The 18,969-nt window shown below is 38.3% G+C and overlaps 2 protein-coding genes across 5 annotated transcripts in view; both read left to right on the plus strand.

Annotated features, from left to right (window-relative positions):
- The first annotated feature begins 858 nt into the window (after positions 1 to 858).
- smtna (smoothelin a) lies at positions 859 to 10,232 on the plus strand. 2 transcript variants are annotated; one of them, XM_073874095.1, is made up of 8 exons: positions 859 to 1,015; positions 3,954 to 4,082; positions 4,187 to 4,262; positions 5,095 to 5,232; positions 5,315 to 5,381; positions 5,469 to 5,592; positions 8,264 to 8,409; positions 9,160 to 10,232. In XM_073874095.1, the coding sequence occupies exons 2-8, from the start codon at positions 3,966 to 3,968 to the stop codon at positions 9,314 to 9,316; spliced, it is 825 nt and encodes a 274-aa protein (XP_073730196.1). In that variant the 5' UTR covers positions 859 to 1,015; positions 3,954 to 3,965; the 3' UTR covers positions 9,317 to 10,232. The 2 variants fall into 2 exon arrangements, with proteins under 2 accessions (XP_073730196.1, XP_073730195.1); XM_073874094.1 differs by having other exon boundaries at positions 859 to 1,011.
- A 323-nt stretch (positions 10,233 to 10,555) lies between these two features.
- The window catches only part of inpp5ja (inositol polyphosphate-5-phosphatase Ja), a 28,986-nt gene continuing 20,572 nt past the window's right edge, over positions 10,556 to 18,969 (plus strand). Inside the window, exons 1-4 of one of the 3 annotated variants that reach the window (XM_055208863.2) lie at positions 10,556 to 10,948; positions 16,095 to 16,691; positions 18,307 to 18,414; positions 18,522 to 18,630. In XM_055208863.2, the coding sequence (XP_055064838.2) occupies positions 16,099 to 16,691; positions 18,307 to 18,414; positions 18,522 to 18,630 (810 nt within the window). In that variant the 5' untranslated portion in view covers positions 10,556 to 10,948; positions 16,095 to 16,098. Of the gene's footprint in view, positions 10,949 to 16,094; positions 16,692 to 18,030; positions 18,165 to 18,306; positions 18,415 to 18,521; positions 18,631 to 18,969 lie in introns of those variants that run through there. The other 2 variants (XM_073874092.1, XM_073874093.1) reach the window with 2 other exon arrangements.

Consider the following 18,969-nt stretch of genomic DNA (forward strand, 5'->3'; position numbering starts at 1 on the left):
TGAGTTTTAGTCTTAGCGTGAGAAATCATATCACCCATTTTCCTTAAAAAAAAATGTAAAAAGTTGAGCAAAATGTTGAAACAATTGCATATTGTCAACTGTGAACGCATTATAAACACATGGAAAATTAAATCATAAGTGCTCCTATAACAGATCCACTGTTGTATAATTATTATGCCATTCTGGTCAAAGACTCTAATGGCATGGAGACTATGTCAAGGTTTCCCTAACCCTCATTTTTTCCATGTGTCATACCAGCTCACGTCTTCCAGCCAACCGTTGCGATAACCATCAACCACCACTAGGTAGAAGCAAACGCTCCTTTTCCATTACATCGAACCCGGCGCTTAAATGGCACTGGAATGATGCAAGCAGGGAAAATGTGCTCGTATGAGTGACATTTCTGGCCGGTGCATTCGAAGGCTAATGTGAAGATGAGCGTGTTTTCGCGTGGTGGATGTGGAGGCGAAGTGGATGTGACCCGTGCAAACATGAGGATGCTGCTAGGCAACATCATTCTTCTTATGCCTTAATAAGGCAGTGCCTTCATTCAATGTTTAGTTTTGTGAAGAGCCAAACTACCTGCTTATATAATCATTGTCAACACGGCATGCTTCATGATCACCATTTATCTCAAAATTTTCCTTCTCGTGGTTTGAAGTTCCCAGATAGCAAACAAATCAAGAACTTCAAAAAAAGGAGATGGTGTTTAGATAAAATTATGACGTAGTGTAATCCTCGGAGCAGGGATGCCAAAGCTTATAGTGGGGAAAGATCTGTGCAAACTTTGCCAAAATACTTAATGTCCCGTTCCATTTTTTCCACATTCATTTACATTTTTTCCTGGTCCCTTCAAATAAGGGTCAGGGTGGGAGTGGTCTGACGGTGGCTTAGAAAACCTCAACTGCTCTAAATTTGATGCAGCGTCAGTTAAGACCTGCACACAGTAGTCCACAGTTCACCTTGTTCATCAGACCACAAGACCAGTTGCTTCCAGACAGCCACGACGTGGTAGGTAAGCATTATTGTTTTGTTTTTCTTTATATGAAAAATTTATTTTAAAAAAGGTTTCTGTAAATCTATAGCTTATCAATCTTTCAGTTTTTGTGTGACATCTTTCAGACTTTTGTAAGAACAACTTGTTATATAAATTCGGCAGATACAGTATTATCAGCTGTTATTCGGATAAAACCCAATAAATGGGTAAAATATAAACAAACCCAACTATTGGGTTTGAATTAACCCATGCTGGGTTGTTTCAACCTATGGTGAGGTCGAATATTGACCTTTTATATTAATTTAAACCACAATTTGTCTATATTTTACCCAACCATTGATAAAAAACGACTATTGGGTTTAAATTAACCCATGCTGGGTTTTTTCAACCTATGGTGGGATCAAATATTGACCTTTTTTGGATAAATTAAAACCATAATTGGTCTATATTTTCCCAGCCATTGGTTAAAAACAACTATTGGGTTTGAATTAACCCATGCTGGGTTGTTTCAACCTATGGTGGGATCAAATATTGACCTTTTTTGGATAAATTAAAACCATAATTGGTCTATATTTTCCCAGCCATTGGTTAAAAACAACTATTGGGTTTGAATTAACCCATGCTGGGTTGTTTCAACCTATTAAAAACAACTACTGGGTAGGGCTGTCACGATTATGAAATTCGGCTGACGGTTAATTGCCTATTGAATTGTGATGATTATGACGATTAATTGCCTGTTTTAGGGCTTTGTGACGTTTAATTATCATAGGGTTTTTTTTTTGTTTGTTCATGATATAATTTTTACACATTGTTGTGATTATTCAAATGACATTTTTTGTTAGGTTTACCTGGCAGTAAATATTAATACACATAACACATATTTAAAAGTAATTTTTAATAAATATATCTTTCAAAAACTGAAAGAAAATCCCTAAATTTGAAACTGCTGTTTTGGAAATGTATGTTTTAATTGGCAATTCATACGGCTTGCAGCATTTCTTTAAACAATGTTTTCAATTGTATTAAATTTGCAATGTATCACGTTACACTGTCAGTCAAGGAGCACCATTAGATACGGTCTCGTTTATACAGGCGCTGCAGCTCCCCCTTGTGTTTTTAGAGAGATGTGCAATCATTGCGGTGATCTAAAATCATTGCGGTAAAGTCAAACAATCGCAATGAGAAGATTATTTAATCATTGTGACAGCCCTACTACTGGGTTTGAATTAACCCATGCTGGGTTGTTTCAACATATTGGGGGGGTCAAATATTGACCTTTTTTAGATTAATTTAAACCATCATTTGTCTATATTTTACCCAGCCGTTGGTTAAAAATGACCCAGTATTTTTGTGTGCAGTGGCCAGGTACATTTAAAATGTTATGAATTGAACTGTTACATAGCAGAATATCAAACCAAGTGACGTCTGACATTTTTTGGTTTGCAATCATTTTTAATCTCTTTTCTGTGTAGTTTTTTCCTCTCAAGTTGACCTTAGCAGTAACCAAAATATTGTTCATCGCATTATATTGGACATTTTCAACTATTGTTCAATGATCGAAAAGTGTCCCAATAATTTTGTCTTCATTTCAAACATTACATCTATAGTTTAACAAACATCTATGGTAACACTTTACAATAAGGTTTATTAGTTAACATTAGTAAATGTATTAACTAACATGAACAAACCATGAGCAATACATTTGTTACAGTACTATTTATTCTTCTTTGTTAATGTTAGTTAATAGAAATAAAGCTTTTAATTGTTTGTTAATGTTAGTTCACAGTGCATTAACTAACGTTAACAAGATTTTAATAAAGTATTAGTAATTGATGAAGGTAAAATTAACAAAGATTAATAAATGCTGTATAAGTGCAGTTCATTAATAGTTCATAATGTAGTTAACTATATGAACCTTATTGTAAAGTGTTATCACATCTATTTGTGATCTGCTTTGATTGAACTTTACATTGTAAAAGGTTTAATTGTTCACTTAAACATATAAAAACTTTTTTAGGTGTAACCAAATTTAGTATTTTTTAAGTTAATCCAACTTTTTACGGTGCAATGTCTCTAGGTTTGCTTTTTTGTTCTGTAGTGCAATGACAATAATACATTTTTAGGTTTGTCGTAAGTTTTCGAATACTTTCTGGGGCACTATATCCTTTCCAAAGAACCGCAGGAGATCATACACTGTATAAAATGTTGGTTTAACTTAATAAAAGTAAGTTACCTGTTTGGTAAATATTAGTTGACACAACTTTTTTGAGTTTAAAAAAGTTGAATTAACTCAAAATTTTAAATATGCTGATTAAAGTTGAACCAACAAATAGTTTTTACCACATTATTTTACAAATCTCTCTGATTGTTTGGGATCTGGTACTACGGATAGTAAGGTTCAAAACACAGGCATATACCTTGGTTCATATCTGGACCTACCAACAAGGGTACTATTTACGTTAACATCAATATTTGGATTGTGAAAGGTCTGGATGTCCTTTTCCATTTATGTGCACACTAAATCTGGTTTGACATTTAAAAAAACTGGCATTTAACCTAAAAAAACAGCTCTATATTTTACTGTGTCAACAACCTATTACTTAAATCTCCCAAGGGATTTTAAGAGGAAACATCTGAGACAAAGTCGGTACTTAAGGCATAGACTCATTCTTTATAGCAATGAAAGTGTGTAACCTCTGAGCAAAAGCATTTTCTTCTGGGCAGTCACACAACGGCATCGCAGCCACAAACTACTGTTTTGACGTTTTGGGGTTGTCCTAAAATATCTTTGGGAGTGTCTGTACTAGTAGCTCTCGGACAGTTTTGTTCAGTTAAGATCTCTCTTCCTCATTTTTCCTTTGCGTAAACATACTCCCTCACTCCCACGCACACATGGAGCCACACATATCTCTAACCTGACTCCTGTCAACACCTCCTGTTCCTTCTTCTATCCCAGCTGTCACTGAAGATGGAGAGTAAGAGCGTCAGATTAGAGCCGGGTACCAAAGAGCAATCTACCGGCGCGGGTCCGCCAACGGCCGAACAACTGGCAGCTATAGAAGACGAAGAAATCCTAAATAATATGGTAAGTTGCGCTTACAGATACAGTGTGCTTCTTATCACGGTTTGTCCTGACCATATTTAGCAAAACGTTTAGTGTGCGTCTGTTCTGTTTATTGCATGCAATAGCTAGATAAGGCTGTGGATTTTGAGGAGAGGAAAATGATCCGGGCTGCCATGAGAGAGCTGCTCAAGAGGAAGAGGGGTGAGGACCGGGTCATTTCCCTAATGTCAAATAAACACACAGATACAAGCCAAACATGGTGTAGTCTTTGATCAAAACATACGTGGTCTGCTAACACGCTAAATCTTACCGTAAGGAGCAATTACATTTTCACTGCAAACAATGCTGGGTTGTTTTAGTCAATGGTAAACCCAATAAAATATGGACAAATCCAATCGTGGTTAAAATTAAACTAGGAAATCTTTACATTTAACCCAACCATGGGTGGAAACAATCCAGCATTTGAAGAATTGGACTTTAAGTTATTTTGGTGGCAACAAAGTTCGTAGAAGTACTTTTAAGTTTCTTTGTAATTATTTTTAAAGTGATAGTTCATCCAAAATTGAACTTTTGTAATCATTTACTCACTCTCATGTTGTTATAATCCTGTATAGATGTATTTTTTCTGATGAACATGAAGAAGGGATGTTTTGGTGAATGTTTGTAGCCGAACCGGTCATGAGCCCTATTCACTTCCATAATAGGAAGAAGAATACTATGGAAGTGAATGGGGCTCGTGAGTGGCTTGGTTGGAAACATTCATCGAAGTGTTTTTCTCCGTTTTCATTAAGACGGGGAAGTTTGTGAGGTTGAGTGAATGATGACAAAAGTTTTGGGTGAACAACTATCCCTTTAACAACAACAGTAAAGTTTAACTATATATACTTTATAAAGCTTAAGAGATCTTTCTACAGGAAGTAAGAAATGAAGTTCTGTAAACAAACTGTTAACCCTCCAGCGCACAAAATAACTGTTTAGATGATGTTTATCACTTTTTGGGTGTAAACCCTCCATTTCCCGACCCGTCTCTTAGAGCGGCGAGATAGGGAACGGGCGGCCCGAATGGAGAGCTTGCATCAACGGAGCGCCGGAAGCAAAACAGTTGCTGGACTGAATAAAGACCAGAAGCCTGATGCTAACGGGACGAGAGGCGTGCAATACAACGTACACAGTGAGTAACCATCACTCTCGAAGGACCTCTACGTACTTTTACTCTTCTGTCTGCTCGACTTTCTCGTTTTTAATTCACTTAGGGGCACCTCAAGCAAAAATATTTTCATCCCCGCAATCCTCTCCTTCCACTACTAAAACTGTGGGCAGGTGAGTCGTTCTAAATAGCATTAAAGGATGAAAGCTGGAAACGGTCCCATCCCATCACATTGATTGATTGTGTTTTTTCTCCTAAAGCCCGGCGCAGTCACACATGGCCAGGGTCAAAGTGCAATGCGGCTCGGCAGTCGGGGGCCCAAACACCAAAGACGTCAAACAGATGCTGCTGGATTGGTGCCGGGCCAAGACTGAACCGTATGAGGTTAGTCTATAGACAAAATAAGATCAAACACCTTATTTTCTTTCTGTATTACTGAGTATTTCTCTTGCTCTGTTAGCCAGCTTGTGTAAGTCTACAAAAACATGTCCAGGTCACATTTTACCCCTGAAAACTATAAAAAAGGACTTAAAAATATTTAAAAAGCTAATGAAAATCTTATGCTGCGTTCACACCAGCTGCAGTAAAGGCTTCAAGCGCGAGTTATTTCAATGTAAAGACGTGTTTACGCGCGCCTGAAGTCCAGCGGCGCGAGTCATTTAGCACGGTAAACGCGAATCCGCCTCTTTCGCCTATCTAGTTTGTGCAAATAACGCGAATTGAGCGTTGCCGCGAGAAATGTGTAAGTTGAAAAATCTGAACTTTGGCCAAAAACATGCCGCGTAAAGGGCTCGTTATAGTTGTGCGTAGGTCCTACGGCGTAGCCGCAACGGCGTAGGTTTCCGTGTCAGTTTTCATTTACGCCCCATTCAGACAGACAGCGACCAGCAGAAGCAAAGCGACGCGATCTCATTCATTTCAATGGAAACCTGGCGAGTTCCAGCGGCACGAGCGAAAGTGACCATTGGCGAATGAATGGGCGTGTCCAGTGACGCGAGAAAGTTAAGAAAAGTTTAACTTTATGCAAATGTTGAGCGAATTTCGGGAGCGACTACCAATGAGAACGAAGCAGTGAAGTTCACGTCATCCTTCTCTCGTCAGTTACTGGAGTGGATCGTACTCATTTGTTTGTGACAAGCAGATTTAGAAACACCTCATTGAAAGAGATGGGCGACACACAGCGAGAAACTTGCTGGTTGTCTGAATGCGGCTTTATACTTTTGCATCGTCGTCCGCGTCGACATGCAAACACACGTGCAGACCGCTGGTAGGCAGTATCCACGCGTGTAACCACAGTATCAGCGCGACTGTCAATGAAGTAGCAGCTTGGCAAGTTAACCCACAAACAAAGAAGAAAAAGGAACTTGTTGTGTATGATTTGAGAAGACCAGCAATGATGGAAGTAAATAAACAACGACTTTTATTGCAGTTTGAGTTAAATCAGTCCTCAACTTGGCCAGTCTTTGTTTTCATAGTCGCAAACGAAAATACCTATGACGCAGTTTTTCTACCTGACGGGAGGGGTTCTGGTGGACCAATCACAGCGCTTGCGGTCCGCGTAGAACTGACGCGCTGTTAAAGCTCACGTAACACACGCTGTTTCTGCATTTCTGATGTTAATCTGGAGTACCTATAGAGTAGTATTACATCCTTTATATCTCCGAAGAGCCTTTTGTTTAATCAGATTTATAAAAGAAAGATTAGCTTTACCGAATCTTTCCGATAACGTACGAAAAATGAAGAAGGAGGAGTTACTACCGCAGGAGGAGCGAATACGAGTCATGCAACACTATACAACACTGTTTAACTTATGATTCACTACATGTTCGTGTCATTTATATAATATGCACATGCCTATTTCCAACATAAGACAGAAGTATTACTTACTGCATGCAACTCATGACCCGGTTGGGAAAATCCACCGCATCAAACACACAAGCAAAACTCCGCTGCAACCCCGGATAATAAACTATATCCATCGTTTTCATAAGGCTGGCTTTCTTCTCCTTACATCCAAAAACACACTTCATCTTTCGTGCCATTGTTGAGTTTTGAAATTAAACAAAGCTGATATGATGTTTGCAAGTTCTAGCGTCTCCCGCTGATTGACTGGTGGGCGGGGTTTTCCGGGGGAAGTGTCCATATAAAGAAGTGATACGTATAGAAACCCCTGAAACCTCAGCTGGACCCTTGATCGAAAAAAAACTTTCAGAAACTTGTACGAACCCTGACGAAGTGCATTCGGCACAGAAATACTCTGTAACACGCCCAACTGCTTTTTTGACACTTTGCCTACGTTTAGCATCAGGAAACAACAAATAACTGTGTTAATAAGTCAGAATGATTGAAATACCATTGAACCACCCATTTCAAAATTTTGTGAGGTGCACAGCAGGCTAAGCACAGGCTACAGATAACCTATGGCGTAGCTACGGCGTATAGCTTACGCACGACAATAAATCGGGCTTTAACCGATCGAGAGCTTGCTCTAGTAATGACGTGATTACAGGAACCGAGCGGAGTCGCAGAAGCCCTTCCCATGATGTGAATTTCCGCGTGAATGTCTCGAATGACTAGATTTTCATGCACGAATGAAGAGAGTAAACTTTTAATGTTCAAGCGTCCAACTACGCGCGAATAGCTCGTTTTTGCCGCCTCTACCGCGTCTAGTGTGAACGCATGGTTAGTAAAGTATTTGTAATCTTTGACATGACCTTACTCAGACAATATTAAAGATATCAAGGTTATATTTTCAAAAAAGGGTTAGGGTCTTTACATTACATAGGATGATTTTATGTAGAAAACAGTCAATCACAAAAAAAAAGATTTTAGCTGGGTTTTCTAAAAATTATTATTTTACAGTAAGACTTTTATGCATTACATTCATGAGAATTGGGGGAGGTGTAATTTGTTTACGTGTAATGAAAATAATGACACCGTGTCCTTAAAATAAGCTTTTCTTTTTGAGGGGGGGTGACCCAGATATGTTCCTAACACGTTTTGTATGATAACCCCCCTTATTTCCTCAATTTCCTATACTTGTTTCCGTGTGTAGGGTGTGAACATCCAAAATTTCTCCTCTAGCTGGGCAGACGGTTTGGCATTCTGTGCGCTGGTACACAGGTTCTTCCCTGAGGGGTTTGAATACTGCACCCTTGACCCTTACGACCGCAAGGCCAACTTTGAGAAGGCATTCAAGACTGCAGAGTAAGACCCTCTATTACAGTGATTCTCAAACTGGAGGTGCGAGATGGTGCCGGGGCCCAAGTTGTGTGACATTTTATAATACACCTTTATGAAATACAATTTATCATAAGTTTTGTTTATTTAAATCTAAAAAAAAAAGAGCTACATGTTTTATGTCATGAATTATTTTGTGGTGGGGGTCGAAGGGATGCACCCTACACAAGATGTGTGCCAAAAAGTTTGAGAATCACTGCTCTATTACACCCGAATGCATGGATGAATCTCATATTTCATCACAAAATTGTCAAAATAAGTCAAAGAAAATGAATTGGCTACATTTTTGGCTAATGGTTAAAGAGTCAGTTTGATTCTCACGACTGGCAGGAAGCGACTGAGGTGCCCTTAAGCTCTGTGTGTGTTTATTCACTGGAATGGGTTACATGCAGAGGTCACATTTCGAATACGGCTTACCATACTAGACAACAATTACGTCACAATGACAATGTGATTGATCAAAGCCTGACAATGATTGACTAAATGACAATGACTAGAGCCTGATGCATACATACTGCGTAAGCAGAGCAGATTCATTTTGGAGTGCTCAGATTCCCAGAGTAAGTGCTTTAATCTGTAAAACAAACAATAAAACATTATGGTCCTACTTCACTTTGGGATTTAAAGTAAAATATGATCCAGACACTTCATGAAAGTTTATCAGATGAGTTTATAATACGGTTATAACATTGTACATTGTTCATGTGTGTGTGCAGAGACACTTGCTGACTGTCCGCGACTGCTAGACGTCGACGACTTGATGCGAATGCGACAGCCCGACTGGAAATGCGTGTACACGTATATCCAAGAGTTCTACCGCTGCCTGGTAGAAAAAGGCCTTGTCAAGACCAAAAAGAAGACGCCATAGAAACGTACATTCGCACACTGAACGATTTACTGTAAATGACAAAATGACTATAGCAGACACACAAACCAAAGATATGATCAGTCTTATAAATTCACAATCCTCTGTATTTCACGTATGTGCGCTGAGGATTATAACCTGTGTGTTAGTGTGTTTAGCGTAACGGTTCGGTTGGAGCTTTGAAGCAATGCATTCCAGTGAGATTACACGTGCATTAATCTCTCTGTACACTCAGAGATTGTGTGAAAGCGTATGAGCGTGTGTGTGTGTATGCATGGATGGCTTTTTATGGTGCTGTAACTCCCTGTTTTGAATGCACTCCAACACGAAGCCATCAGGCTTATAAGGTAATGTGATTTAATGTGGAACTATGCTTAGCCCAGATTTATCGCTTGTTTGAAAATATAGACGGGGCACTTTTGCTATTATATCCAAAACCAAAACAAACTTTAAAAGCTTTTAAAAATTATTATTGGAATTGAATACTGATGGTATTTGCTGATTGGGTGAAGTTTAAAGAGTTAAATGTTTGAAGTCTGTCATGTAAGGCTGAATAGGTTCAGTTTTACCATTGAAGAACACTATAGAAGAGCTAAAGTCCAAAATAACCTTTCACTCAGGGATGGACAGGTTTTCAGGGCCAGGTTTTAAGTCTTGTTTCAAAAGACCAAAGCTAATTTTGTGTGTTTTCAAACCTTTTTGACGCTTCACATGCTGCATGGCTATTCATGTAAGTTCACAGATATTGATGTTGAATATATGCATTGTATAGATAGTATAGTCTTTAGTGCATTATTAAGTTATAAAAACAAAAGTTGTAGTCAATTTGCATTATTGATTTGGTCTGATTAAATTATTGTTCTCTTTTTCATTTCATAATTAAGTTTTTGGCAAGTATTATTAAAATTGATATGCTGTACTCTCGCCTTCTGTTTTACTCACACACTTAACATCAACAATAGTAGTATATATAAATTATTACTATTTTTTTTTTTATTATTGTGCAAGTATAATAATGGTATGGTAATATGTTTGATAAAAACGATGGTACTAAATCATTTTATATGGTATTTACAGGACTATGTGCTTCAAGCAGTACAATGGTTTTAACAGACCATTAGTGGTATTAGATAGCACAGTAACAGCACAGTACTTTGAAGTATACCATAATATTGTAATCAAAATTATAATCCAACTTGCTTCAAGAAATACCATGATATCAAAATTCCATGGAAGTATCACAAAACATTCCTTAGAAATATGTAAGTAAAACATTAACCATAATATGCTTTACTGTGGATTTTGTGGTTAAACCTAAATACATTTGTTGTTATCAAAGATATAGTACACTCTGTAATGCAACCCATGGGTAAAATTTGCGCACGAGGACACTGCTTATTTCTGGTCCAATGCGTCATTTATAGCCTAATGACGTCGTAAAACGTCAAATGTTTGTGATGTTTCAGTCAGCATTTTTAATACCTTTCCTCGTGTGAACACGAGACTGCTGTGTCCATCACTGCCACACCAGTGTGTGTGCGCGTGTGTGTGTGCGCGAGCGCGCGCGTCATGCGAGCGTCTCTACCGGTCGCACGTTCACATTCGCGCCGGTCCTCTACCGGAGACACAGGGCAGGTAAGATTGCATCCTCAATGACAATACACAACTGATTTTAAAACGACAAACGATCTAGTGTGGCTGATAAATGCGTTTAGATGTGTATGTGTTTGTGTCCTATCGTATACGAGCTATAGGTGCGCGTGACATCCTTCACCTCCAGACACCGCAGCGTGTAAACAAGTGTGTGACAAAACAACTTTAAACATATCTGACCAACCTGCCTGTCGTTGCCTCAATATTTAGAAAGACTTGATTTTATATGTCCTCATCTGTCATGTTCGGTGAAGTATGATTTCATACGCGTACTCTTAATTGGCACGCGCGCAGATGTGACCTTGCTCGTGAACGCGGCTGATTGCGCGCGGGGTCGGTGAGAATAAAGCTTATTATAATATTGTCGAGGAATAAATGTGATATTCTGTTTGACAGTTTACGGTCATTGGGACAAAAAAAACACGAATCATCTTGTCAAGGGTCATGTCGGTCATTGAATAATTTCAGTCAGGCTACTTTGCTTTGAATTTGTCATTTGTAACGATAATTTAAAGAAAGTACAAGTTTATAAACTTTGGTCAGGAATTGAATGATTTATTCGGTTTAAATAATCATGGGATTGTTTGGTTTTAGGCATAGAAGTACCTTTTAACAAATGCATTTTTTGTGTTTCAATTTCACAGCAAAAGTGTGTGAAACAGCTATGCAAAATATTAACATGAGAGAGAGAGAGAGAGAGAGAGAGAGAGAGAGAGAATAAACATAATAATCAAAATAATGTGTAAACAAAGTTAAATCTTTTGTGACAGCAATCTTGAAGCTGTATAATTGGTGGTCCTGGTCCTCAATGCTTAACCAGGGGGTTATATAATTGTAATTTGAACAAAACCCTCTTAAAAACACAAAAGCTAAATCTTTATGAAACAAATGTAAAAATATGCTTTAGGGTAAGAATTTGCTTAGTAATTCAGTGATCCCTAGCTGCAAAAAGTTACCCCTGGTATAAAGCACATGGAGAAACTTAATGTCATTGTGTTCCTGCAGGATCTATTTGTGAACTTATATTTTTACCCGTCTCCATTAAGCCATTGTTATAATGTGACATCACACTAAATTTTTAATGATGACCTGTTTTCACTTTGCCATCCTATTACAGTGCACTAAACACTGTGGGTGCTTCAATAAATGTGCCCTTGTTGGATGGGCCTTTTTATCAAAAAACAGCTTTCATTCTGCATTTCTTTTGTAACAATTTAATAACTTTTATTAATAACCTCAGCTAATGATGTTACAGTATATAATGCATAATTGTTGTACGTTATGCACATTCAAAGAGCCATAAGCGTTTGATTTTAATTAATGTACTTTAGCTAACAACCTGTTAAGCATGCTACAGTTAAAAACTATTATAGGGTTACTCATATTTCATATTACGTTGCATTATTGCTGATATGTTGCACCACATTTTATAAAACATTTAAATGTATTGCATTGCAGACTTGATGAATTATGACTTCCATTAGACTTATTACCCATAAATGTTTTAGCTTATCAGCGTTGACTGTTTGTATAAATTTTAAATGAGATGTTGACTAAAAAAATATATATAACCCTCATTGCATGTGAGCAATAACATTAAAGAGTTTGCTGAACTGCGGTGCATTTGTTTCCTACCATACTTAAAAAGAGCATTTTGTCTCTTTTACCAAGATCTGTCCCATGATACCAATGTGTAGAAGCTCTGAGCTATTAGGCTGCAACAGATTGAGACACAGAGGCACATTAATAATACGATCTGACTGCCATTATCTCTTGCACTTTCTGTAAAGAGTCCCCTATTGATCGCCTTCCCCTAGAAGTAAACCAGAAGTATTTCGTATTCGGAATGTTGAAGAGAATTTAAATGTTCGGAAAGGGTTATTGGGACTTAAAGTTGTTGCCAAGCAACAGGAAAGTAGATCACGACTGAAGGAAAGATATATATCTGTCATTTGATTACAGATTTAATCTTTAATTTTCGAAGGAAGAGCAGAGTGCAATAAGGGACAGGTATGATTATGGGGACATTCAGTCTTGGCAACTACCCAGAGTCACTTATCCAAACTCACTCTCCGTCTTTGGTCATGGAAGGACAAATAAACTCTGGTTTCTCGTCTTACTGCCTTCGCAGCATCTACTGTCTTGTCTATTTACCCGTTCCATGGTGTCCTTTCAGCTTCTGTCCTCATTTATTAAAGCAATCCGATGCTTCAGGTTTAATACAGTTGTGTTGTCTGGAGCCAGTACTCTCGTGGACAGCGGATGATATATTGCACAGCAGTGCAGTAGCGGTGACCTGAGTTTGAGTCCTGGCTTGTGGTCCTTGCTCCTGTTCGCCTCTCTCTCCCATTTAAATTCCATTCCCCTCTCCACTGACATCTCTAAAAAAGCCATAAAAGGCCGGAAAATACAGTTGAGTTGTGTCAACAACAGTTCTGGCAGAATGTTGTTTATCATAGAAAATAATTTAGACCTGTCCCTTGTATAAAGAAAGGATGAATTGCAGTTACACTGTTATTACTCAGAGTTTGCTCTGTCAGATATTTGGTGGGAGTAGTTGTTTTTCATTTAAGTATAAACTTAGTCTCAAATGTTTCTCCATTTGACATATAAATAGAATTGATTGTGATATCTTATGACGAGTATAAAGCTTATAGGATTTATTGTAGGTTGTATAGGTAAAATATTCTGGATTTGGCCAAATTTGATGAGAAATATTGAATAGCTTCAATAATATTGACTTGAATGCAGACTTGGCACAGTTTGAAGCTTTCTGAAACTCTAATGGAGTTAGTGTAGTCTTTCCTCAAGATAAACAGGAGACAGCAAAACTTTCCATTTGTGTTCAGTCCTGTTGATGTCTCGGATAAATATTTGAGATCTCATCTGCGATTTTTCATTCGTATGGATAGTAGCGCACACCTACAATGGAAACAAACCAAGATCGCATTCTTAGGGTTTAAGAGTTGAAACATGAGACATTTTTGTTAATCCAGATAGATGAATTATACAACCAAACCCTGTCTAAAATCTGGGCCTTTATGAAGTGGGGCTATTTTTTTAGGTTAGGTGAACAGTCCTTTGTGAATAGTTACGTCAGATTTCTTCTGGTGTCCTTGTTCATATCTCATACGATTTTATAGAGATGCACCGATATATCGCCCAATAATTGGTGTCGGCCAATAAAAATTTTTTTTTCACTGTCGTCTTAGAATTTGAGCTGTGGCAGTTTCTCAATCGGAAGGCTGCAGCCTGTCTTTTTAAAACAATTTAACAATTACAAAGTTGACTATTATTCGTAGTGTATTGTAAATTGTTGTAATATGCTTAGGACTTGCGAATGTAATGCTTAGTTAACTTAAACAAACCAGGCTTGATGACGTATGCAGCCTGCATATGCACCCTCCGGAGGCTGCAAGCTTTCCGATGGAGAAACGTCTCTGTGTATAAAAAATGTAAAGAAAAATAGTTTAATGTTCAATATTAATGATCATTATGGCGCGGTTTCCCGGACAGGGTTTAGGTTAAGCCAGGGCTAGGGCTTGGCTATATTAGGATATTTAAGTAGTTTTTTACAAACATACCTTACAAAAAAACAATACTGGTGTGCATCTCTAACAATGGCATTGATATACAGTACTGTGCAAAGTATAAGATACAGTACTGTGCAACCATGCCAGTATAAGATTAGTTGTTTTTGCAATGTTAGTGATCATATATAATTGTTTTTCAGTCTCTTTAATAGAATACATCCAGAAATGTGTATATAGTATTAAAAACTGTATAAAAATGTAAACTGATGTTTCAAGTTTTACACTTGAGCAATAGCAGGAAACTGCAGGATATTTTAAAGAAATGTGTTTTTTTTACTTTATTCTGCTCAAAAACGCTCAAGATGTGTTTAGTGCCAGAGAGGTCACACTAAACACCGATGATGCCTAAAAGAAGACATTTAGTCCTGAAAATGTTTTTTTTTATGTATTTCCTGTATTTTCTGTTTGTATCTTCATAAAATAGATTGAAAAATAAATATGGATGGACATTAAAAACATGTCTGGTGGTGGTGGCCTAAGACTTTTGCACAGTACTGTATGTTAGGATATGTTAATGCAAGAAGTTTTTATATTAAGGCAGCTTAAACATGCATTTTAGTCTGGGACTGGGATAAGCCCTGTACATAAAACTACCCCTATATGAATTAATAATATTCAGCAAATGTAATCTTTAGAATTTAGTTAATGCAAGTTAATATAACCACCAAACTATCGGTATAGGCAGATATCAGCCTGAATAATCTGTATCGGTGGGAAAATTTTATATCGATGCATCTCTATTATTTCAGCGTTCCCACGGGTCCTTGAAATCCTTGAAAGTTTGTGAATCTGGGGGGAGGATCAAGGCCCTGGAAAGTTTTTGAAAATATAAATACATAGATACAGGTACTTGAATCTATGTTATGCAAGACGTTTTCTGGAAAAAGGATAATATCATAAAAATTCTAGACTTTTTAAGCACACGTGCTAAACTGTTCACTTTAAATGCTTGTATCTTCTGTATGCGAATGTTGATTCATACCAAAATGCTTTTTTGTGTAGTTGTGTTTGACACATGAAAACGTCTCGGGTTATGTTTGTAACTGTTGTACCCTGAGAAGGGAACGAGACGCTGCGTCTCCCTTGCCATACTTCCTGCATCCCTGTAATGCCGTCTTTGGGAATATTTCAGATAACGATATCCTTCCTGGCTCTCACGTCACCCTGTCTTTGTCGTAAAGCCTTGCCATTGGTTGAATTTGATATACACATTCAGATGCACTTACTCCCCAAAGTGTCACTGCAGTGACGCAGCGCGAGTTCCCTCGAAAGGGAACTGTAGCAATGTATCTTGGGAGGTGACGCGATGTGGCCTTGCTCTCACTTGAGGTGTGTCCCAGCATTTGGTCCTTGAGTTTGGGCGTGTTGGACCTGGAAGGTCCTTGAAAGGTCCTTGAATTTGAAGTTAACTAAGGTGTGGGAACCCTGTTATGTATTTTCTCCATTAATTAATTTTTTAAGGTAAATGATAATCCACAAGTACTGTCAATAAAGCTGAACTTCACAGAATCTGAAACGTTTCTCTCATGATGCAGGTAAATGGATCCAACGCAGCCCGTTCAGAGCTGCCCGATGCCAGAAGAACCCACTGGAGGACTGGGTCTCCACAAACCACCAGTTCAAATCCTGCTAAAAAACCCTTGCAACTTGCCCAGCCAGATGACCGGAGACCCTGCAGCGATCGGACATGCCCCGGCATTCCAGCCAACCCCAACTAGTCAGGAAAGAGTAAAATCGGGCTTGAGCTCGCAAGCATCCGCTAGTTCCATCAGCATCAGTCGTCCCAGACCAACAGCACTATCAAACAAGACAGCGATCAAAGTCTCTAGGCCCCCTGAGCCTTCATTGCAAGTTAAAGCTACGGGGACACCAACCTTAATGTCAAACTCCCCAACAGAGCCATCGTTGCCTTCCTGCAGCCCTACGTCCCAGCTTCAACTCAACCCCCCGACGCTTTCGAGTCCTCCGGCACTGCCAGTCCGTGCCAACACGCAAAATAACCTAATCGCCAGACCGATCCCTAACCCGAACCCTATTCCTCAAACGATCCCAACCCCAGAAACACAGACACCCAACACAGGAGATGCTAACAACAAGCTGAACCAAGCCATGAGCGAGGAAGGTGATTTCAGGTGAGATGCCTAGTCTGATAACCATCTCACCATTCCAGTAATATGATATGATATGACACAATCAGTCATCACATCATTATGAAATTCAGCTCGGTTTGCTTAAATCTGCCCTCCAGGGGAATGAATCTGTCGGTTTATAGATGTCAAAAATTAAAACACTTGCATAGCTGATTTCTGTTCCCTTAAATTAGCATAATATCTCTCTCAGAGCTTGGTGACAGAATGGACACAGGAGTGTTTAGTTGGCAGAGATACAAATGTGTCCCTTGATGTTTTAGCCAGCACCAACAGATCGCTGATAATGCGTAATGCTGTTTACTGATTTCACATGTGCTTCAATTAGTAAGCTAAATGCATTGTTTTGTAAGCCCTTAAATGCAACATGTGACATTTGGATGTGTATAACTGTGTTTATTACTCATATAGTGGTTGTATCATGATAGCCATTAGGGAAAATACTAAATATGGATTTGTGAAACTAAAGCTTTGCTGTAAAAGAGATGTGTACAAAATTATATAACTGAATGTGTACTATTACTATATCTTAAACAAAAAAAAATGTACTGGTCAAACAAATAGGCAGTCCTACCCAAATCTCCCATTATTGGTTAAACCATTGTTGCATTGTCTGATTGAGATGTGCAAACGATATTCACACATTTTGAGGAAATCAGCATACAGATGGCTTATACTGTACTTGTCTCTGCATATTAATATTGGTTAGAAGAAGCTATTTGATCAAAATGACACATGTATAGTTCGGCCAAATATGAAAGTTAATTTACACACCCTCATGCCATCCCAGATGTATATGACTTCATTTCTTTAACAATTTAAATTAAATGTTGTCATTTTCTTTTCTTTTATGGGGGTCAACATGACAAAGCTCCATAAAGCATATACATCTATCATTAAAGTTATCCAAATGACTCCAAGAAGTTAATATACACTCACCTAAAGGATTATTAGGAACACCTGTTCAATTTCTCATTAATGCAATGGTGTGGGGGATGTTTTCTTGGCACACTTTAGGCCTCTTAGTGCTAAATGGGCATCGTTTAAATGCCACGGCCTACCTGAGCATTGTTTCTGAACATGTCCATCCCTTTATGACCACCATGTACCCATCCTCTGATGGCTACTTCCAGCAGGATAATGCACCATGTCACAAAGCTCGAATCTTTTCAAATTGGTTTCTTGAACATGACAATGAGTTCACTGTACTAAATTGGCCCCCACAGTCACCAGATCTCAATAGAGCATCTTTGGGATTTGGTGGAACGGGAACTTCGTGCCCTGGATGTGCATCCCACAAATCTCCATCAACTGCAAGATGCTATGTCATCAATATAGGCCAACATTTCTAAAGAATGCTTTCAGCACCTTGTTGAATCAATGCCACGGAGAATTAAGGCAGTTCTGAAGGCGAAAGGGGGTCAAATACAGTATTAGGTGTTCCTAATAATCCTTTAGGTGAGTGTATTTTCATCTGTATCCTTTTTCCATGAATATGTTGTTTATCGATAAATAAGCTCAAAATATGAATCTTTTTCTCTTACAAACAAATCGCTTTGCTTTAGAAATGTGAACTTTTAGTGCATTGTATCTCTTATAGGGTGCACATTGTTACGTGGAATGTAGGGTCTGCTGTGCCGCCTGATGACATCACATCCTTGTTCAGCCCAGGAATTGAAAACAGGAGCACGGATATGATTGTTGTTGGGTGAGGATGTCTGAACTTATTTATAGCATCTTGCGCTACAAATCTCCCTTCTTTGTGAATGAATTAACCTTCCCAGCATTCCTTGGTCCTCCATTCTCTCCCTGTAGACTACAGGAAGTGAACTCCACGATAAACAAACGACTCAAAGACGCTCTCTCCACAGACCAGTGGAGTGAACTGTGCATGGACACACTCAGTCGATATGGATATGTGCTGGTCAGTACAAAAGCAAAAGATTTCAATATCTGAAATATCGGTGTTTGTCACTTGTCTTATAATAACCATATAGTTGCTTAGTTTGTTATTTTAAAAAAGTAATGAATTGCTAATTCCATTGTCAATGTTGTATTTATAGTAACTACACAAAAAACCCAAACTAAATAGTATTTGCATTATCCATTACTAATTACTTAATATTTGTATCAACCTTGACCACATTGAAATAAAACGGCAGGGTTGTTTTTACCATTGTTGGGTGAAATATAAACATTTAAGGTCAATTTTTAGTGGCATCTACTGGTAAGACTGTGAATTGCAACCAACAGCTCAGTCCAC

The sequence above is a fragment of the Misgurnus anguillicaudatus genome, chromosome 12 (assembly GCF_027580225.2).
Source record: "Misgurnus anguillicaudatus chromosome 12, ASM2758022v2, whole genome shotgun sequence".
NCBI lineage: Eukaryota > Metazoa > Chordata > Actinopteri > Cypriniformes > Cobitidae > Misgurnus > Misgurnus anguillicaudatus.